Source organism: Micromesistius poutassou (genome assembly GCF_964030765.1).
Source record: "Micromesistius poutassou genome assembly, chromosome: 9".
Classification (NCBI taxonomy): domain Eukaryota; kingdom Metazoa; phylum Chordata; class Actinopteri; order Gadiformes; family Gadidae; genus Micromesistius; species Micromesistius poutassou.
The window spans coordinates 13,908,920-13,928,080 of NC_140279.1; the positions used below are offsets into that span (position 1 = coordinate 13,908,920).

Genomic DNA, 19,161 nt, shown 5'->3' on the forward strand with positions numbered 1-19,161 from the left:
TGGAAAGAATCCATCACCAATATGGCAAAGACAAGAGAACACAAAAAAGGAAGACAGAAGAGGGATAGACCTACATTTATTGGTACAAAAGGAAGACAGTATAGTACAGTTTAGGTATGACATTATGAAGAATATTAGGCCAGAAAGGAAAAGGGAAATTCAATCTAACCACCGGTGAAACACGCCGCTTGGTCAGCAGCACTGAGGGAATATGTGGGTCAGAGTTCTCTCAAAACCAGACCATGCCATTGGGTTGTGCTGTGGATTTGGTCTCATTTATGAATGGCCGTGTAGAAAAGAGCTCACCTTCTCAACAGCAAGGGAATAACCCAATCCTACCATGTGCAAAGGATACAAGGCATTAAGACCCATGAAACCCTCCTCTGGTTCTGCTCAGTGAGGGAGTCGAAGGAGAAACCATTACACTTAATCTTTAGGCATTCTCCCGGCCGGGGTCCAGTGTAGTTTATGAACCTGAGGAGATTCGGCTATTCATTTAATCATTTTCAGAGTGAGCTACAGTAATTACAGAGCAGAAGTCAAATTCCTACCATTATTACCTATTGTGTGTTGTAATAGTCTGACCATTTCCATGGCTAAGGGGTCCCCTAATCCCCTAAAGCCTAATTATCTCACTCAAACAGAACAAAGTACACAACACCAGTCTGTGAGGATTCATTCCCCCTCCACCTGCATGCAGGCATACTTATCACTAAATATGGAGATAAGAGAATTAATTTGCATTCATTTACCTGGGAGGCACAGACTCAAAGGGCCTATCAAGGCTTCCAGCTGCCGGCCAGAGGCCCGGTTCTGTCTGCCTTGCAGGAGGTGGTTAGAACAGGTTAGTCACCCACCAGCCTGCAGGCACGATGACTGAATGCCTGCGAAATCTGACACACGGGTCGGCCCGATCACCTTTAAACTTTGCTGTCAATTTCAAAGAATGCTTACTTGTTTTAATCACCATCTTTGGTTGGATTTTACACGGTTAGTACGTCGTTATCTCAAAGGAAAGGATTTCTGGATTTTTTTTGTTGCAAGGGCATGGTAATTGAAATATAGTATAATAATTTATTCTTCATCATAGGGTGCTTATGATGATGTACATGTAACCCAAGTGATTTTAGTTATTTTATTTAAGTAGTGTGGTATACGATGTCCCTTGAATGCATCACAAGCGCATGCATGGAGAGAGCCGATGACACGCAGCATACGGTGTTGCGAGACAGCTGCGATTAGTAGTTTAAGGATATATAAGATACCTAGTAACGGAAGCTACAGGTGGTTCGGGAGGAATCCTGTGGGGAGAGCTCCGGACGGGCGCTTTTCAAAAGAATCCTTAAGGGGACTAGCCTGGTGAGTTACCTGTTCTGGTTAGCTAACTAGCACAGGGTTAGCCGCTGGACATTATGTGTGTTGCTAGAGTAGGTAATTAGTTGGCAATTTGTTGGATTGCCTGAGATATGTGTGTGGAACTCCAGTCAGGATATAGTGTGTATGTAACGTAACTGAATACGTCCAATGGTAACTGTTAAGTCTTTTAGCAGTGGAAATAAATGTGTGTATTGCTGCCTTGAAGCTAGGTTTATTTGCACGTGCAGCGGCGGTTTGTGCCTTGTTAATGGCCATGGCAGTATGTTAGTACACGGTTAAACAAATTTACATGTTTAGCGAAATAAGTTAAAGATTATTTATCTAAATGCAATGGACAGTGGAACAAAAGCATTCAGACCGTCGTGAGACAGGTTAGTTTTACCCTACTGATGATGTGTTGTTGCAATAGTAATAAAGCATCTCAAGTAACCTGATCAGATATAGACCTTAAGCATAGATACCCCATCTCTAGGGGTCACCGGAAGGTTACACACAGAACTTGATTTGATATGGAACACCATGTGATCATATACACATTGGCTATTAAATAGGTGCGTGTTTAAGTATTGTTTACATTTAATTGATTCACATGAAGTTGGATGTCTTCATGAACGGTGTAATATAAATAGAGCTTTTATTAGTCCATTAAATAAAAACAATAGGGCGTTTGTTTCCTCTTGTATGCATGCAACACCTCTCTGCGGCTCTATATTAAGAACCAAGTACAGTTTCGGTGGTGACTGTTAAGCACTGCGGCCCCTGGGTGGAAAGTGGAGGGAGGGCTGAGGGTGGGTGGTAGTGGTGACGTATGTCCTGTAATTGTTAGAGAGAGAGAGCAGAGTGTTGATATGTAAACCGGTGGTGATGGGGGCCAGGAGGAGTGAAACACGATCAGAAAAAAGTGTCAACAAGATGAGGTCATTATCTCAAAAGGCAGGATTGCACACAACTAAGACGGATCAGGGGGAATTCTGCCTCAATCCATTATTAGTTGTGATGGTGGACATATATGGTATGAAGAAATTGAAAGAGACCATGTTACTGTGTAGAGAGTCAGTCAATGACTTGGCACGAATGAGCAGCACAAATAAGAATCCAAGTAAATTCATGTTTACAGCCGAGATCCCCTTAACTAAAAAAGCCAGTATAGGAAAGAAGCTTCAGAGGTTAAAATAAATTATGATTGTGTCTATAGTCCAGGAAAACCAGCTTAAACCATACAATCATTTCAAAATGATGAAAATCAAAATGGCAAGAGCCAAGATAAATCTAGAGAGCGATGCATGAATCAGTAAGATGGTAAGGTAAAGAGTAAGGTTCAGTTAGGCCAAGGGCAATGTCGAAGAGCCTCCCGCGGCCCACAGTGAGTCAGCCTACTACAGTTACTAGGAAGTCAGTCCTGTAGGAAAAGAAATAACATCAGCCTACACAATGGACTACGTCCTCTCTAGACACACCCAAACCGCTCTCCGGCAGCCTCCACATCATTGGTTAGCGTTACAGTACAAAGACACACCCGCGATCAGGGCAGGAAACCAACCAACCAACACCACCCCGCCCACACCACCCACCACAGCGACCACCCTTCCACCACCACTTTTACTGTTTCGCTTTGGGATATCTTTTATAATATATCATCAGATGTTGACTGATTGCCACAGCAGCAGCAGCAGCAGGGTGTTACACACCTGCAAACAACAGAAATAACTAGTATTATTTAGTGTTTACTGGGAAGACTTAGGTAGGACCGTACAATTTGCCATTGCTTTAATTGCGGCTGCCACTCAAGTGCTAAACTGCCTTGATGAATGGCCATTTCAAAAGGTAATGGACTGCAGCTTCATTAGCCTAAATGATCCCAAGGCTACCGAGGCATACCAAATACTAACAACTGGTCTCCACGGGGGAGACGTATGCCAGTCTAATTATAAGCACTGCTCGCTCAGGCCTGGCACCCTGCAACACTCCCATATATCCCAGCTCCTACGACAGCCATGACTAAGGGTAAATAGACAATGAATATTTGTCATATAATTAATAATATAATAATATAATTAATTAAAACAAAATGTAATTAAGGTCACGTAAAATGGTTGTATGAGAAATAGGTAATTGAAAAAGGTGCTTCATGTATTCCATCAATTATAGGATTGTATATTAATCATACTATAATATACTATAAAACATTAGTGTTGTTATGGTTCAATGGAGGGGATCGATTTTCTGGATCGCAGAAGACTGACATGAGTTGAAGGTGATCAGAGGGATACGTTAGATATCACTGACCCACATTTGCCCCTCACTGTCTTTACAACAATGGAAACAGCTTAAAGACCAATCTTGTTCCAGTGTTGACACGAGACAGAGCAACACTGGATAGGAAGATGAAGCTAAGCTTAATAGGCTTAGCCACTCTATGAATTTGTTAGCATTCAGTCGGCTGAAGTGAAGTACACTTGAGACTAGTGATCCTTATTGTGGATGAATTGCAGATGTAAGCTCTGCATTAGGAAATGTACTTTAAGGTTGTCATGGTCAATAACTACCAGCATGCATATGATTCGATGATGCCATTTTAAGAATCATATAACATATAGAGTTTGCTCCCCCACCTAGTACTCCTACTATTGTTTTGTGAACAATGAACAGCAATAACACTAGTAAGAATTGTAATAGGCTCAGCAATTGTTTTTTTTGTTTTTTTCATCAATTTTGTTTTTTTAAAAGTCAAAGTCAAAGTGTTTTATTGTCATTTGTTCAGAAAACGCAGGGTCATTCTGTACAGTGAAATTCTTATTGACCTGGCAGGCAAACAATATGTAGTAGGCATAATAGATTAACAAAAGAGATACAAATAATATATATTTAAAATAAAATGAAAAATTGTGGTAAGAATAGCAACATAATAAAATATATATAAGAAAAATTATACATAATAAAAATATATAATAAAACAAGAACACTATCAATAGTTGAAGAGAATATATCAATAGTTTAAGAGAATGTCAATAGTTTAAGAGAATGGTGCTTAATGGTGCTTACTACCCTGCTTGATAGTGTAGTTTGTCCGTCACTACATACACAGCTTACAACCTAAAACGGGGGATGAGAAGGGAAAGATGTGGGTGTGCCATCACACCACCACATAAAAACAACCCTCTCCACATGATGGGCCCCCATATTCTCTGGCGCAAATTTAAAGGCAAACACCAAAATGGAAACAGATGTGGAGCCGTTACAGTTCCTCTGCTCTGGTGTGCGTTTGATGATGGTTTTTTTGTCCATTTCTCTCAGTCTCACTAGATCCTTTTCTCTGCCAAAGATAACTTGAAGAGTTTGGAAAAATAGACAGAGCAGTGGCGGTGGTACACGTGTGGTTTCATATGTCTTTGGTCCGTCCTCTTGACCCACAAGGAACCTAGTGGACTTTGTGGTCCAATAACTCCTTTTTATGATCCCCTTCAAAGTGCAATGGTCTAGTTCGCCTTTCTATGCAAACCAGCTGCTGAGGCGGAACCTCAACTGCATTCTATTCTCTTGACCCCCTAATGAGCAATACAAAATAAAACGTTGCGAAAAACGAATTGAGGAACTTTGAATCAAGGTGCAAGGCAATTCATGGAAACCCCTTCGCTTGAGTAACCAAGTAACTACTATGTACAATTATGTACCAATCGTATCGAAAAAAGGGAGGAAGCTGACCTCTTGTTATGCAAGTCAATGATCTGGTTACCATAAGTACATACCTTCATGTATCAGGCTAATGTAGAGGTGTACTATTGAATAACTTTACTCCCTGTTCAAGATGATGTTGTACACTGCAGCAAAGTAAAGTAAGGAGACAACATTAGCTGAGACTTGCTCCTTGATTACCACATGAGTAAGAAAAGCAAATCACCAAAGCAGTTAGATTTTCACAGGGCGTTATACAAGGTTAACCTCCACAACAACTCGGATACAGGCCAGCTCTTCTCACGTTACTTCTCTCACAGCAGACTGGGTGGTTTGGTTTAAAATAAAACATTCAAGAAAATGAAAAAGCGAACAACTTCTGTGACATCTGCCCCTGGTTTCGAGGGAATGATGCAGTAGAAGACGGGACAGGGAGGGGAGGGGAGGGGAGGCACTGCTCCTGAATTGTTTTGGTAAACCCATACTGTGCGTAAAGTGTAAGTGTAGGCCTTACTCGCCTCTTTGGGTTTTATGTCTATGGACATAGAAAAATCGTCCATCAACAAATAGATAGACGTGACGTTAGGCAAATATTAAAACAGTCACACGTCACCATTGCATATTGCTTTTCAGAAAGACGTCTAACTATGCATGCAGCGTATCCTAACTTGGAAAGGGCAATCCAAAATGTACAACTAATGCCTTGTACATTTTTGAATTTTCAATGAAAAAAAAATGTAAGCCAAGTATTTAATTCAAAATTAATAATACACGTCGTCTACATAATTCATTTGGCACCAAGCCTGACCCCAATTGTACATGTGGATCATAGTCGACTCTCCCCAAGCCCCTGCATGGTCCCGTCCCTGGCCCCAGTTTTCTTCAAGATAAAAATAGAAAACTGGCAGACCACTAACACCAGATTATATTTGCAAGACGCAAGCTGATTACTTTTTTCCTCACGAAATCCAACGCAAAAAGCATCACTGAATAAATTTACCTGAATCGCGGAGAGTCCTTCAAACACTCCTCAAATTCCACAGCGATCTTCATTTTGCTTGGAGGCTGGGAAGATGTTTGATTAAAGCCAATAATCCAGGCAGGAATGTCTAGTTACCTTTATACTGTGGAGCTAATCCCTGCGAGATGTCAAACTGTCTCACACTGCGAGCTAGCCAGCGCGGCTAGCTTGCTCTAAATACAAATATCCGACAATTCAACCATAGAGGTGTAGATTTTGAATGTCTGTCTCTATCGACTCTACGGGAAAAGTCAGTGGAAGTGGCTAAAAAAAACAACGGAGTGTGTATCTAGTCGCTAGGTCATAGCCGCCAGTGGAGTGGAAGCGTCCGTTCCCGTTCCTTCACTAGGAGAGGAGAGGCGCTTCCTGAATTCTCCGCGGGACAGCCAATCAGATTATAGGGGCAGAGAGGCGCTTTTCTGAATGCTCCGCGGGACAGCCAATCATACCGCTCCCAGCTCTAGGGCGAGCGAATTTACTACATAGTTATTACTGTTTGAAGTGTTGCTCTGTTTGAAGTTGTGCTAAACATGTATTAGCCGTGCACATTGTTTTATCTGAAATTGCAATTAACCAGGAAAATATTGCGAATAAGTGGTATTTGTACTATCCGAAATTGATTCACAAAAATGGATCAGAGATTTAGCCAAAGTTGGTAGGCAACCCATGGTCACAGGTTAAAACAACACCAGTGGACCACCTTGAGTAATAAGTTGCTTTATCCGCTTATAGATGTTGTAAATCTATGGATAACTTATTTTGCGTGTCCAACTGCCACCTTGTGGCCATGGGTTGGCATTACATAATGACCTGAGGGAAACCTTCCACAAGCGAGTCACAAGTGCAAGTCACATTTGAAACAATGCACTTTGAACGTGATCCTGCATAAATAGAGGTATGGGCGCAGTTACAATGCAAGCCTTTTGAATAAAGAAACGTAGCTGGTGGAACCTAATGCAATTTGAGCATTTTGTAATACAATTAATGACATGAAGGTCCAAGGTACATTGATTTTGCTAACATTGTTTAATGAAGAAACAAAAGTGCACATCTTTGTGATTAAGTACATGCAAATTCGAAATACAAAAACACATGAATCAGACAATCTTGAAACAGACACTAAAGGAGACATGTTTTTCTGTTTGTTTGAAAACATGGTCAATATTTAGCTATTCAAAAGCAAGGTGAGGGCATGGGAAAGAGGGCATGGCCTGTCCATAGCATAGATTGATACACACTTACATGAATACAGTTAAGTATTGCAATCTCCATCTTGAGGTTAAAGTCAACTTGTAAATAAATGTGTGCGAAGTCGACCCTTTTAAAAGTAAAAAAAGCTAACAAAACTCTTATGCATCCTTTTTGCAACAAGTCACACGTCATAGAATAAGAGGTTTGTCAGATTTAAGCCACATCAAGTATGAGCTATAGCAGATTGAGCATCTGTGTAAAGAGGGGGCAATAGATACAGCTTTATAGATACACGCATTATCCACTCTTAAATCATAAAGAAACAAAAGCATGCCACACAAATGAACTATAATTTTTAACATTTTGTTTCAGTAATTGTATTCGCGTCAAATTCCTAGGCAGGCAGGCACACCTACTTGTATTATTGTACAGGTATTAAATCCGGATAATTTTATTAAGAATGTTCTCAAACCATGTATGCATGTCAACATTATGTTTTGAACTAAGTTTTTGTCTACCACTGGATATATTCAGGAGTTGAAGAGTTTAAACTGACATTTTCCGAACAATTGCAGGTCAAGTGTAAGCTTTAATGTAAGCTCCGTGAGTCAGTGTTCTGCTCTAATACTACTCCTTAAAGCCACAAGGCTCAAACTCAATATGGCGGTCCAATCTGTGTAATGACCAACAAACAGTCTTCTCACGTGTGCATAAGGCCTGAGGGACAGATGCATATAGAGAAAAGCTTTTAAAATATATGACAAGACATGCTTAGGGTTCTAATAAATTAACACAGTAATGGGCAATCACACATTTAAGGACAATGTGTAATATCCGGTTATAACAGTGCATGTACAACTACATTTAATATAGCATTATATGAAAACCCCTTTTCACATCTTTACAAGACCTTCGTATTACATAAAATGTGCTTTCTATACTCTTTCAGACCTTCCTCCACATTGAATCGTTTGAACATAAGTTAAATCACAAGTGGTTTGTTCCTCTTGTCTAAACTATAATATAAGGGAAGGGGTAAATAGCACTTAAGACAGTGTCTCTCTCTCTTACTCTCGCAGAGCCTTCCTAAACTCTCACCAGAACCAGCAGAAACACTTGTGCTGGGAATTTAAGACAAGGCAAATGCAACAACCGGCAGCTTTACATTACAAAAATTGAATTCATCCTGTAAAAAAAAAGTCCTCTAAATGCCAAAAAATATACACCATCAGGGACAACAGAGCCCTGCCAGTTTTGAAAGAGAATGCTTATTTAATTTAACCATAACTTTGTATAATTTATAATAATTTACAGATTGAGCTTTACATTTGAGCAAAGTTCCTGTTATGGAAGACATGTCTTGCATAACATGAGACATGACATTCCGAACTGACCGAATGCTCCATCTTTAACAGACAGAAGTTTATGTATGAGGGATAAGTAGATGTATTGGAGAGCATTACTGCAGCGGCAAGGAAAGTGATTTTCTGTATTAGAAATCAGATTTGAACCGGGAAGCCATGCTATAAATCGTTCATGAGTGAGATTGGTTCAATATATTTGAATACATATATATATATTTTAGCCGTGAATATTCTGCTGGTTATCAAGTAGAGGTGAAATTAATTATAGGTCCTATTACATATAGGGTAAATCAGTAGCCCCTATAATTGTTCAAGAATAATACACTGGAATAAAGATATGGTCACACAATGCTTACACCCAAAAGAATCGTAATCGAATGGCATTATTTTTCATAATGATAGAGGGCTAATTGGCATTATCATTGTTATTATGAGTCATTATGGGGAGGACACTGGAAAAATCCTGGTGATTAACATAAAATGTGTGGGGAATGGGAAAAAACAAAGGAGAGCCAGGTTATGGGTCATAAATAAATGGAACCCTTACCGACTACTACAACCACCATTGAGATAAATAATGCAGAGGGCCATGCGACGATACGGCTGCTGTGGAGACAGAGGATCTGGTCAGCAGGCCCACTCTGCTCATCAACGGAGAGGAGAGGGCTACCTGCTTCATAACAATCAGTGGTCCAGCACAGTCTTTAAAAAGGGTTCGGGGACAAGTACCCGGTCATAGTCCTTGGCGGGAAATCAGTGTGAGAGAGGTCAGAAAGGGAAACGAATAGGCTTCTTGGCAACAGTGGAAGTCAGTTGTCTGCATTAGCACTTCTTCCAGAAGTAAAAGGTCAAAACACGTTTTTTTTTTAAGGGGTGTATTGCACTGCATTGTTACGTTTTTTTAAAGGAGTTGTAGACAAGGATGATAGGCCGGCAATGTTATTGGCTGTTGAAGGTGTTGAATTATAGTTGGTGTAGAGGTGGTGGTCGGCTGATTGGTGCAACACCAGGACAGCGATTACAGTAGCGGAGTAGTCTGTCTGGATCACTAACGAGCAGAGATGAGCAGGATAACACAGAGCAGAGGGAGGAGCGCCACTTCTAGGAGTCCAGAGATTCAGCTAGGAACCAAGAGAGAAGAGCGTGAGAGACTGACATGACAGAAAATTAAGAAAACAAATCGTTTTTCAATCGAAATAAGAAGTGATGATGCCATGAACTATATTGATTGGAGCACACTAATGATTACAAGACTACAAGATGAGCTACCGTTTAACACCTTGAATATAACGGTTTGGCAATGTTTGTGTCGATTCATGAAAGACCAACATTTTGAATCACTTACTGTAGTCCCTCAGAGCCAGCCTTTCCACAATATCTGGGATACAGAATAGATTACCTGTGTCAACAGCTGCCAACTTATCAGGAAGGTCATGATTGACAGCATGAGTCGTGGTGAAACAAACAGGCTTAACAACAAATGCTCGGTATCTACCAAAAATCAGAAAGATATCCTGGCGGACTGAATAAACCCATGGATGGAAATATAACAATGGAGCTGATTCACCCATGTCATCCTGGAGCTACGTATTCATCTCTGTGATTGACAATGCTGACAGCCAATGAGAATCGTGTCTTGAGTTGCCCCGGCTTAACTTGCTCCATCTATCAGACGTTCAGGAGGAGTCACATTGTGACGGAGTGAAAATGAACAAAAGAGGCCGAGAGCACAGTTACTGAAGCGTTCCTGAAGGCCAGAGCTCTTCCTCACCTTCCTGCGGAGGGTCAACATGGATGTCCTCCGTCTCCTCCACCTTCTCCTCTACCTCCTCTGCTGGTGCTGCTGCCGTGGCCACCTCCTCCCTGGGCTCCTCCGTCACGTCCCTCATCTCTTCGTCTTCGTCCTCATCCTCGTCTTCGTCATCCTCGTTGGCGATGAGCTGACGGGCCAGCTTGATGTTCATGCCCTCATTGTAGTGCATCTTCCTCATCATCTGAAACTGTGACCTCTTAGCTGTGAGAGAGGGAGACATGTGGAATGGGTTACCAACAGCTGGAGTGTAGCGGGTTTATTTGGGCCAACGTGCCGAAGCACGAAGACATACACTTGCTAACTACTACACTATTGGCTAAAGAGAAAGTACTAGTACGTCAAATAAAAAATTAAAAGGAGGGACATAAGAGAAAGCAAAAATAGATGGCAAAAAAATCAATGAGAGGTGACGCCTTTTTTGTGTCTTACCCACGCAGACACAGAACTTGAACTGCAGACTCAATTCTTCCCACCCTTTTACGGTCTTGCTGCTGTAAAGACTGATCTCTCCACCCTGATCACCAACTTTTACGACCAGTCCCTGATATGAGTGAACCCGCTGCCATCTGCTCCCCCATTGCCGTTTTTCTGTTTTAGATATGCAGCATTTCAGCAAGTATTTCCCTTTCACAGTTACAGTGGATGTTTCCATGTTAACTGCTTACAACTTCATGAGTGATGTTTTCAATAACATTACAAGGTGAAGTTACATATTTCCCCCCCCCTGTATGGAGCCAGATCCCTTTTCCTGCTGACTTGCTTCTACTAATATTGCAATGTAAATGGTTGATCTATCTAATGGATTCATCAACATATTGCTGTAATCTGCTATAAGCTACTTCACGCTACATTACTACAAATCCATGGTGGTTAAGAAGTGGTTAGAGATTGAAGGATTAAACATCCCTCAATGAGGAGAGGAACGCGGTTATATAAGAAATATAAAAAGACTGGAAGGCGAAGCAACTTCAAAAGCATTCAGACTACAGACGACACCATCTGTATGAGGTCTATTTTAGTAAACAATAACTTGAGAGAAAACATCACTGCTAAATGGGGTTGGGGGAGACATCCAGCTATGATGAGGTGGACGGAGTATATGACCCAGTTACCATATATGGAAGTGAGCGACATTTAGCTGGGAGACCGTTAGAGGCCAAGCTCGCAATGAGAGACCTGAGTGGAAGATGAACGGCGAGAAGCCGAGGGTGCATGTGTTGGTCAGCTGTTAGCATGTGTAAGAACCTGAACACATTATTACTGTAGGTGTTGGGAACGTTCTGTACTTTGGCATGTGTAAACGGAATAAAAAGATTCCACAAGGTACACTAAATCCAAGAGTTTGTAGAGCGAGATGCCTCATCTGCCAATCAGGTTTAGGCGGACACATTAGCATTCTAATCTAGTCCAAGAGACGGTTGATATCTGTCCATCACTTATCACCCAGTCTGCAGAGTAGAGAGACATCAGGCAAGCTAAACTGAACACAGTTCGCACTGTGTGGCTCGGAAGTGCTCTAGAGACTCAAGTCTTTGAACAGGGCAGATAGACACACAGGGAGAAGGCTTGGAGGCTGTGGTCCCAAAAGGGCCATTGTTCACTTGGAACAGCCCCAGTGTGTTCGCCACTGTTCTGAGGGAGTAATAAGGACAAGACGTTTGGTAAAAGGCTAAAGTTCAGTGTGTGTGCGTGTGCGTGTACCTTGTTCTTCAGCACTTATCTCCTCTTCCTCCTCTTCTTCACTGCTCCCCTCCTCCTCCTCCTCCCCCCCCATGAATCGGTGATCTACGTTCTCTGCTGCCGTTAGCCTGAAAGAGACGGATTGGGGGAAATGAAAGAAGACTTAAAACAGAATATATAGCAGGGAGGGGAGCATGACTAGACAGGCGTCTCTGGTGGTCTGTCTGCGTGTTCATTCAGAGATGGGATCGCATGCAGTGAACCGATGAACCCAAAGCCCATTCTCCGTAGAATATACAACACACCAAAGCTAGGTCAACCTGAATAAAGGAAAGAAAGCGACAGTCTCGTGACGTTTTGTGCTGGTTCCAGAACAAAAAGAAGGACGGTCGCCGGCAGAATTAAACCGTTAAAGTAAAAGCTACAATGGCTCTGGGGAGAGGCTATTAGTCCGGGAGAGCCAGCAGACAGACACTGAGATGGAGAGAACCCCTCGGGAAAGAAAACGATTCAGTCTTGTAGTCAGAAGAACGCGAGGGAAGGATCGACAAAATGTGGCAAGAGCAATACTTAAGAAAGAAAGCATGTGATGTTGGAGATGATACACAGACAGGGAGGAGAGGAGTGAACTGACCAGGGGGATGAGAAGGGAGCAGCTGTTGGCATATCAAAAAGGCTTTTGGTGAATCAAAAGTAGCTAATTGACTTACGAGCCTGGAGCTCACTTACATTCCCTTCTTCTAGTGCTGAGCCCAGGCACACACCCTTCCTGGATAATGCACTACCTTGTATGAGCACAGTAGCCAGGAGCAAAGTCCTACTATTCGAATCCAGCACAGCTCCCATTCGGTTGCGTATTAATCTCACATATAAAAACACGATTGCTAAACTATTTTGTGACGCCAACAAAACAATTTACACACACACACACACACACACACACACACACACACACACACACACACACACACACACACACACACACACACACACACACACACACACACAGGCTGAGAGGGAGGCAGAGTACAGTAGACTCTGCGACAGCGTTCTGCCTGGGCAGCTCTGGGCTGCAGGCTATGACAGAGCAGCTGCTTCACGCTGCAGCTCAGCCATGAGTTACTGCCAGGTCAGGCCTGGATGCTTGTCTTGCTGCTGCTAGCTGCTGCTAGCTGCTGCTAGCGCTACTGTTTACCATGACAGCTGGTGACGAGACACACCATCCTTACTCCTCCTTAACACATCATACTCCTATTTTGATAATAGATGATGGAGGATGATCAAAGTAATAAATAGCAAACACAAATGTGTGTACACAGCTAACTATATGCAGGAGCAGCACTTAGAAAGGCACTACGACTCACAACCATGTGCGTCATTGGAGAGACCAGAGGATAAAGCAAAGTAGCTGATAAGACAATAACTTTCAAAGCACTTTCACCATGAGAATAGCTGCGTACACATGCAGGTCAAATGGGCAGGTGGGGTTGTTTTTGGTTGGCTGTGGCAATCAATTGCTCAGGTATCAAAAGGTATCAGTAAGTCTGATGAGTCAGTAAGTCTCATAAGTCTGATGACAATATACACTGGAGCTCTATCTCCCCTCTTCCTTCCTGCCTCCCTCCATCACTCCCTCCCTCTCTCTGCTCACCCCATCCACTTACTTTGAGGCTAGGTCGTCGGCCGTTGGTGCACTGTGACCGTCTGAGTCACTGAGGGCACCCTCGTCGTCTTCATCACCCACCATCCTGAGAGGGCACAGAGAGAGGTGTTAAGAGAATGAGACGACAGCAAAACCAGAGACCTTTTACTGAACGAAAGACCAGAGGGAAAGAGGGTTGGAATGGTTTGTGCAGGATAGTTGAATAAGAGTGATTGAGTGAGTGAGAGGTGTGAGTGAGAGAGAGACAAATTGGTCAGAAGAGAAAGCAGATTAAAATTAAAATCATGACAGGCAAAGGTTGGTCAATGAGAGGATGGGAAGAAGAAGATGTAAAAGAAGGAGAAACAGGAGAGTGAAGGGAGAGAGAGGCGAGGAGCTCCTCACCTGTTGTAGGGCGTGCTGGGTTCATCTATCTTCATCAGACCATAGTCTTTGTCAGCTGGGTGGTACGTCGCAAGGATGTTCATCTCGTCCCACTTCTGGGACTTTTTCCTGCAGAGAGGAGAGGAGAATGGCAGAGGAAGCGGGTTGGTAACAGAGGAAGAACATAACCCAAAACAAAGGATAAAAGGATTGAAGTGTTACCACAGCATTTTTACAGAGTCAAACATTGAAACTGGAGTTAATAGGAAAATGTGACCATTGACCGAATGAGGTAACACAATGGTGATTAATGCCATTAATAAATTGAAGAATGTTTGGCAGAAAGGTGTCGCCAGCGAGAACTAAATGGATTAATAACCAAGCATAATAAAATACTTGGGGAAAGCGGATAAAACTATTTGCCAGGGGTGGCCATGGCCACCCCTGGAACCTGATTGGCCACCCCAGGTGCCACCCCTCCCGCGTTCGACCCCCCCCCCCCCCCCCTCCGTCGACAATCGCGTCTGCCCCCCCCCCCCTCGACAATCGCGTTCGCCCCCCCCGTCGACAAACGCGTTCGCGTTTGCCTCCCCCCCCCCCCCCGGTCGACAATCGCGTTCGCCCCCCCCCTCAACAATTCCATATGGCCCCGCCCCTATAAAGCCTCGGCCACCCTCTGGCCACCCCTTGAAAAAAAGTCTGGCTCCGCCACTGCATATTCTCACAGCTGTGTTTGAGACAATAGACTGATATTTGAAATCCTTGAAGGAAATGAATACAAAAGAGCCATGTCTGCCTCAGACAATAACGACAAAATAATGGCAAGGGAGAAAACTGGAGAGATTTCATTCCAATTCACGAGTGATTTCAGAGCTCAGTTTAATTTAATTTAAATAGTGCTTTTCTAGAGACTGCCCAGTCAGCTTGGGGAGGGCGGGGTTATCCCATAATCACAATACAGGGTGAGGGCGCTTATGAACAGCCTCTTTTAGCACTCTCACAAGGAGGACGAAGGAGGAAAAGTCAGAGCTCAGCAGGTTAGCATCAATATTGGAATTGATCAGTGGGGGGCATTGATGACATGCTGTGTGGCTGAGACTCTGAACCACCCTGGTGTGTGTAAAGTATGCAAGTAGGCAGTTTGCATCCATTATAATTACATATGCCTTCAAAGAAAAGTACTTTGTACAATTGCACACCTGAGCTCCAACTAGCCTTGTCGGGTCTATGTGACTCACAACCACCACCGGGCCTTCAATCCACTACAAATCCATTCAGCAGTGGTATAATCTGTAATTTAACGAGTGAAATGAAATGAGTGTCGATGACGCAACCTCCATCTGTGAGAGAAGTGGATCGCACTCCCCTGAAGGGCAGAGACTAGTATCAGGGACTAAATATAGAGACATATTCCTGCCTATGCTTTGCAGAGCATCTTTCCGAGGTGGCCGGCTTTACAGGGTAGGTCTAGCTTGAGAAGAACTCATTAACTGGAGTGAGCTTCCGTCATGGATAGCCGAGATGCACTATCAGGTGGCATTGTCTCAGAGTGGGTGGTGTGGAAAAGGTCTAAAGGTCTCCAATGTTGCAGTTTCAAGTGTGTTCGGAGGGGTTCAATCAAACGGATCCCTGAGAGATAAGAAATGGACACACAGGAACATGACATACAGGACCTTGTTGGCTGGTGTTGTTAGGATTTAGCAGGTCTTGCTAGGTTACTAATCATGGAGTGTAGGTCCTTTGTTGATCAAGTTTCTGGTGAGTTTTATTAGCGTCCCTTTACACATTTTGCAGGCAAAGGGCATCGCTGGGGTTAATTATTTAGGATTATCATCATGAAAAAAACTCACTAAATAATTATTTCAGAATTATTTAGTGAGTCAGAGCTTGAGGTCAACATCCCTAGGCTGAAAGACAGGTGGTTCCTGTTGTGGTTCCTGTCCTCTTTCAATTATGAATACAAATGATCCAAATCTTTTTTCACTCATATTCAACTACTTTAACCAACCCCAGCACAATATCTAAAGAAATGCAATGCCTAACCCTACAGAGGAACGAAAGTGTATACCTGGACAAACTCTTACACCTATACTGATAACCTGTATGATTTAAATTGTTCTCCCATTGGTAAGATGGAATTTGTTTTTCAAGTTAAGTGCCCTCAGTTGCCCTCAGTCGGCATCGATGACCAGGATAAAATGTCCTGGTAGGGGGTTGTTCCTTCACAATATAGTCTAGCTTTACTGCATGCCAGTGCCAACCTGTCAACATATGCGGCTTGAAAGATAGTGAAGGAAAGATACAGTTTCACAGAAGCACATGTCCTTCTCCAAACACACAGACCATTGTTGTTTGGAATTAAATATGTATGACAAGGAACAACGATAATGGTTGGTTGATTGCAGGCCAGAGACAGGGCTCCAATAGGAAAAAAGTTGCACCGTCAGCCCATCGAATTCAGTCATCCAAACAATAATGAATTTGAGTAATGTGTTCAGAGAAATGATAATATGAATGTCTCCCTCAACCAGCAGGTACCTCAAAACCAGCTTTTTAAATAATTCTTCAGAAATAGGATGTAATTTCCTACAGGTGGACTGGAGTCAAGTATGATTAAAAATGACAACCTTGTTTAATATGCCAGTGCCTGTCTTTCTGTATTTTATGAATAATAAATGTCTAATTAACTTTGTCTTCTGTTGATAATAAAAGTAAATGAACAAACATAACAAAATGAACAAGTTTATTGAAAGCACTAAAGCCTTCGGTCATTAAGGATACGGTCAAAGAGCAGACAGAAAGAAATTGTCTGTTGACAGTCTGCTCATAATAAATTGCATTCTGTTGAAGCTGCATTGGCCACAAGTCAATGCCCTACAATAGAGCATATTGTTTAAGGTTTGTTGGCACAACCTTGCATCATAGTCAATACCTTTTGAAAGTCAGTCAAAGTCTTTCCAAGGTCAGACATGTCTCCCAAGAAGCAGAGGGTCTTTATTTACTAGCTGAAAACCACAAAGCTTTGCAAAATACAACTTCACCAGGTTACCAAGGAAACACATTTCTTGTGTTTTACATTGTGTAGGCATTCAGACTGGAAACCTAATGGAAAATAGTAGCTTTTAAATTAAAATAAATTAATTTAGCAGACGCATTTATCCAGAGCAACTTACTATAGGTGCATTCAACCATGAAGATACACCCAAAAAAGTATGAATAAAGAGTAAAAATAAAATCAAGTACATAAGATTAATCAATTAAGCAATATTCTTTAGAGCTACATTTTAGAAATAAGAGGTAAAGTTGTTGTTTTTGTTTTTTTCATTGGCCAAGATGCGGTCTTAACAGGTGAGCTTTCAGTCTGCGACAGAAGATGTGTAGGGTTTCTGCTGTCCTGTCAGTGTGGAGCTCGTTCCACCATGCTGGTTCTAGCATGCTTCAGTGCAGCTACTGTGGAGTTTGCATTTAGTGCTGCCTGGTAACACACATCATCCTATTTTCTTCAGAGACTATTTTCGTATCAACACAGGAAAAAAATGGTGTCACAATTGGGAATGGAATATATTAATAACTGCCATCTTGCGTGACCTATTTTCTCATAGGGCAGTTCAGCCAAAGGCTGTCGAATAACATCTAGAGAAGGAGAAAAGGAAACAAAGCAAAATACAACATAACATTCTACACTACACCCTACAAGGGCTGGTAAATGCTCTCAACAAATGCTTTACCAGGTTTTACTTTTAGTAAGTTCAAGCACTTGCTTGATTATCCATTGGTTTAGAGTAAACGGATGTATTAAACGAGGTCAAAGACCAAGCATTGCAGTTTCACTGATACAATTTGCTCTCGTATTATAATAATACTTCAGAACTATTATTAATAATAAAAAATATATCAGCAGTAAATTACTGGTCAAAGACTTCTCCCAATTGTGGGTGATCTGCATTAACCTGGTGGCCTATCTAACGAGTGAACGCAGGTCACTAACCGGGCCAAAATGTACAGCATCACTAACATTACTGGACCTGCGCATCCCTAGTAGGGCTCAACCAGAACCAAACACTGTCAACGATGAAGCCTGAAAGGGCTTGCCTTACTGCCGTGGAATATGTTTGGTATGAAAGACGGAAATCTCGAGTTGTTTGCTGACCGATAACGAAATGGTCAGGAACAACCAGGTGTTTGTAGAAGCGGGCCCCAAAGGCAAGTGTACATGTAAGATATGGATCGTAAAACGTGACTGTGCCGCCCCTGTCACCAGCACCGCTGTTAGCTCCTGCCTGGTTATTCTCTGCACATCTAGCTAACTGCTTAGGTTCGCTCGTTCAATAGAGCAGAGATGGTTACCATGAACACACACACACACACACACACACACACACACACACACACACACACACACACACACAGAGACGTGCCAATAACACACACACACACACACACACACACACACACACACACACACACACACACACACACAGTGAACTCTACATACATAGAGCAATGATGGAGTACGTTTCGACATAACCGCAGTTCGTTGGACCACCGGTGGCGGCTAACAAGTGTTTAGCTAGCAGCCTGGGCTAGGAAACTGGGCTGAAGTTAGTTGGCGTGTGACTTACTGCTGGTCATCCTCAGAAAGTCCAGGCGTTTCTTCGGGGTTTTCCGAGGGCACATCTTCGGGCAGGGGTTTGATGTTGGTCTCGTTGTTTTTGTTTTTCAGGATACCTTTGATCGGTCGTGTCGCTGCCATTCCACACGCTGGTTGACCGCCGCCGGTTTCTCAAAGTAGGCAAATTGTCTCGTAGCAATTTCTTAGAAGAGTGCGATTCCTTATAGATTAATTGAGTTTTGACTACCTTAAACCGAGGACCAGTTACGTTTTATATGCACACATCCTCATAACTCCACTCTCTTGTACAAAGTTAAGAGTAATCTATCATTCTGTGCTGCACACATTGACAGTGCGCACATCATACGCATACAACTGCCAAGCAAGGCACTACCTTCGCGCGGC

At 42.5% G+C, this 19,161-nt stretch overlaps 2 protein-coding genes across 4 annotated transcripts in view; both read right to left on the reverse strand.

Annotated features, from left to right (window-relative positions):
• Positions 1–6,394, reverse strand: part of LOC311353440 (arf-GAP with coiled-coil, ANK repeat and PH domain-containing protein 2-like) — a 47,192-nt gene extending 40,798 nt beyond the window's left edge. For both annotated transcript variants that reach the window (XM_084473352.1, XM_084473353.1), the window contains exon 1: positions 6,050–6,394. In XM_084473352.1, the coding sequence (XP_084329478.1) occupies positions 6,050–6,102 (53 nt within the window). In that variant the 5' untranslated portion in view covers positions 6,103–6,394. The remainder of the gene's footprint in view (positions 1–6,049) is intronic.
• A 720-nt stretch (positions 6,395–7,114) lies between these two features.
• On the reverse strand, positions 7,115–19,119 carry ppp1r2 (protein phosphatase 1, regulatory (inhibitor) subunit 2). 2 transcript variants are annotated; one of them, XM_084472519.1, is made up of 7 exons: positions 18,767–19,119; positions 14,166–14,273; positions 13,783–13,866; positions 12,140–12,246; positions 10,397–10,639; positions 9,971–10,003; positions 7,115–9,746 (listed from the first exon to the last, which is right to left on the reverse strand). In XM_084472519.1, the coding sequence occupies exons 1-7, from the start codon at positions 18,895–18,897 to the stop codon at positions 9,727–9,729; spliced, it is 726 nt and encodes a 241-aa protein (XP_084328645.1). In that variant the 5' UTR covers positions 18,898–19,119; the 3' UTR covers positions 7,115–9,726. The 2 variants fall into 2 exon arrangements, with proteins under 2 accessions (XP_084328645.1, XP_084328646.1); XM_084472520.1 differs by lacking the exon at positions 9,971–10,003.
• Positions 19,120–19,161: the final 42 nt, after the last annotated feature.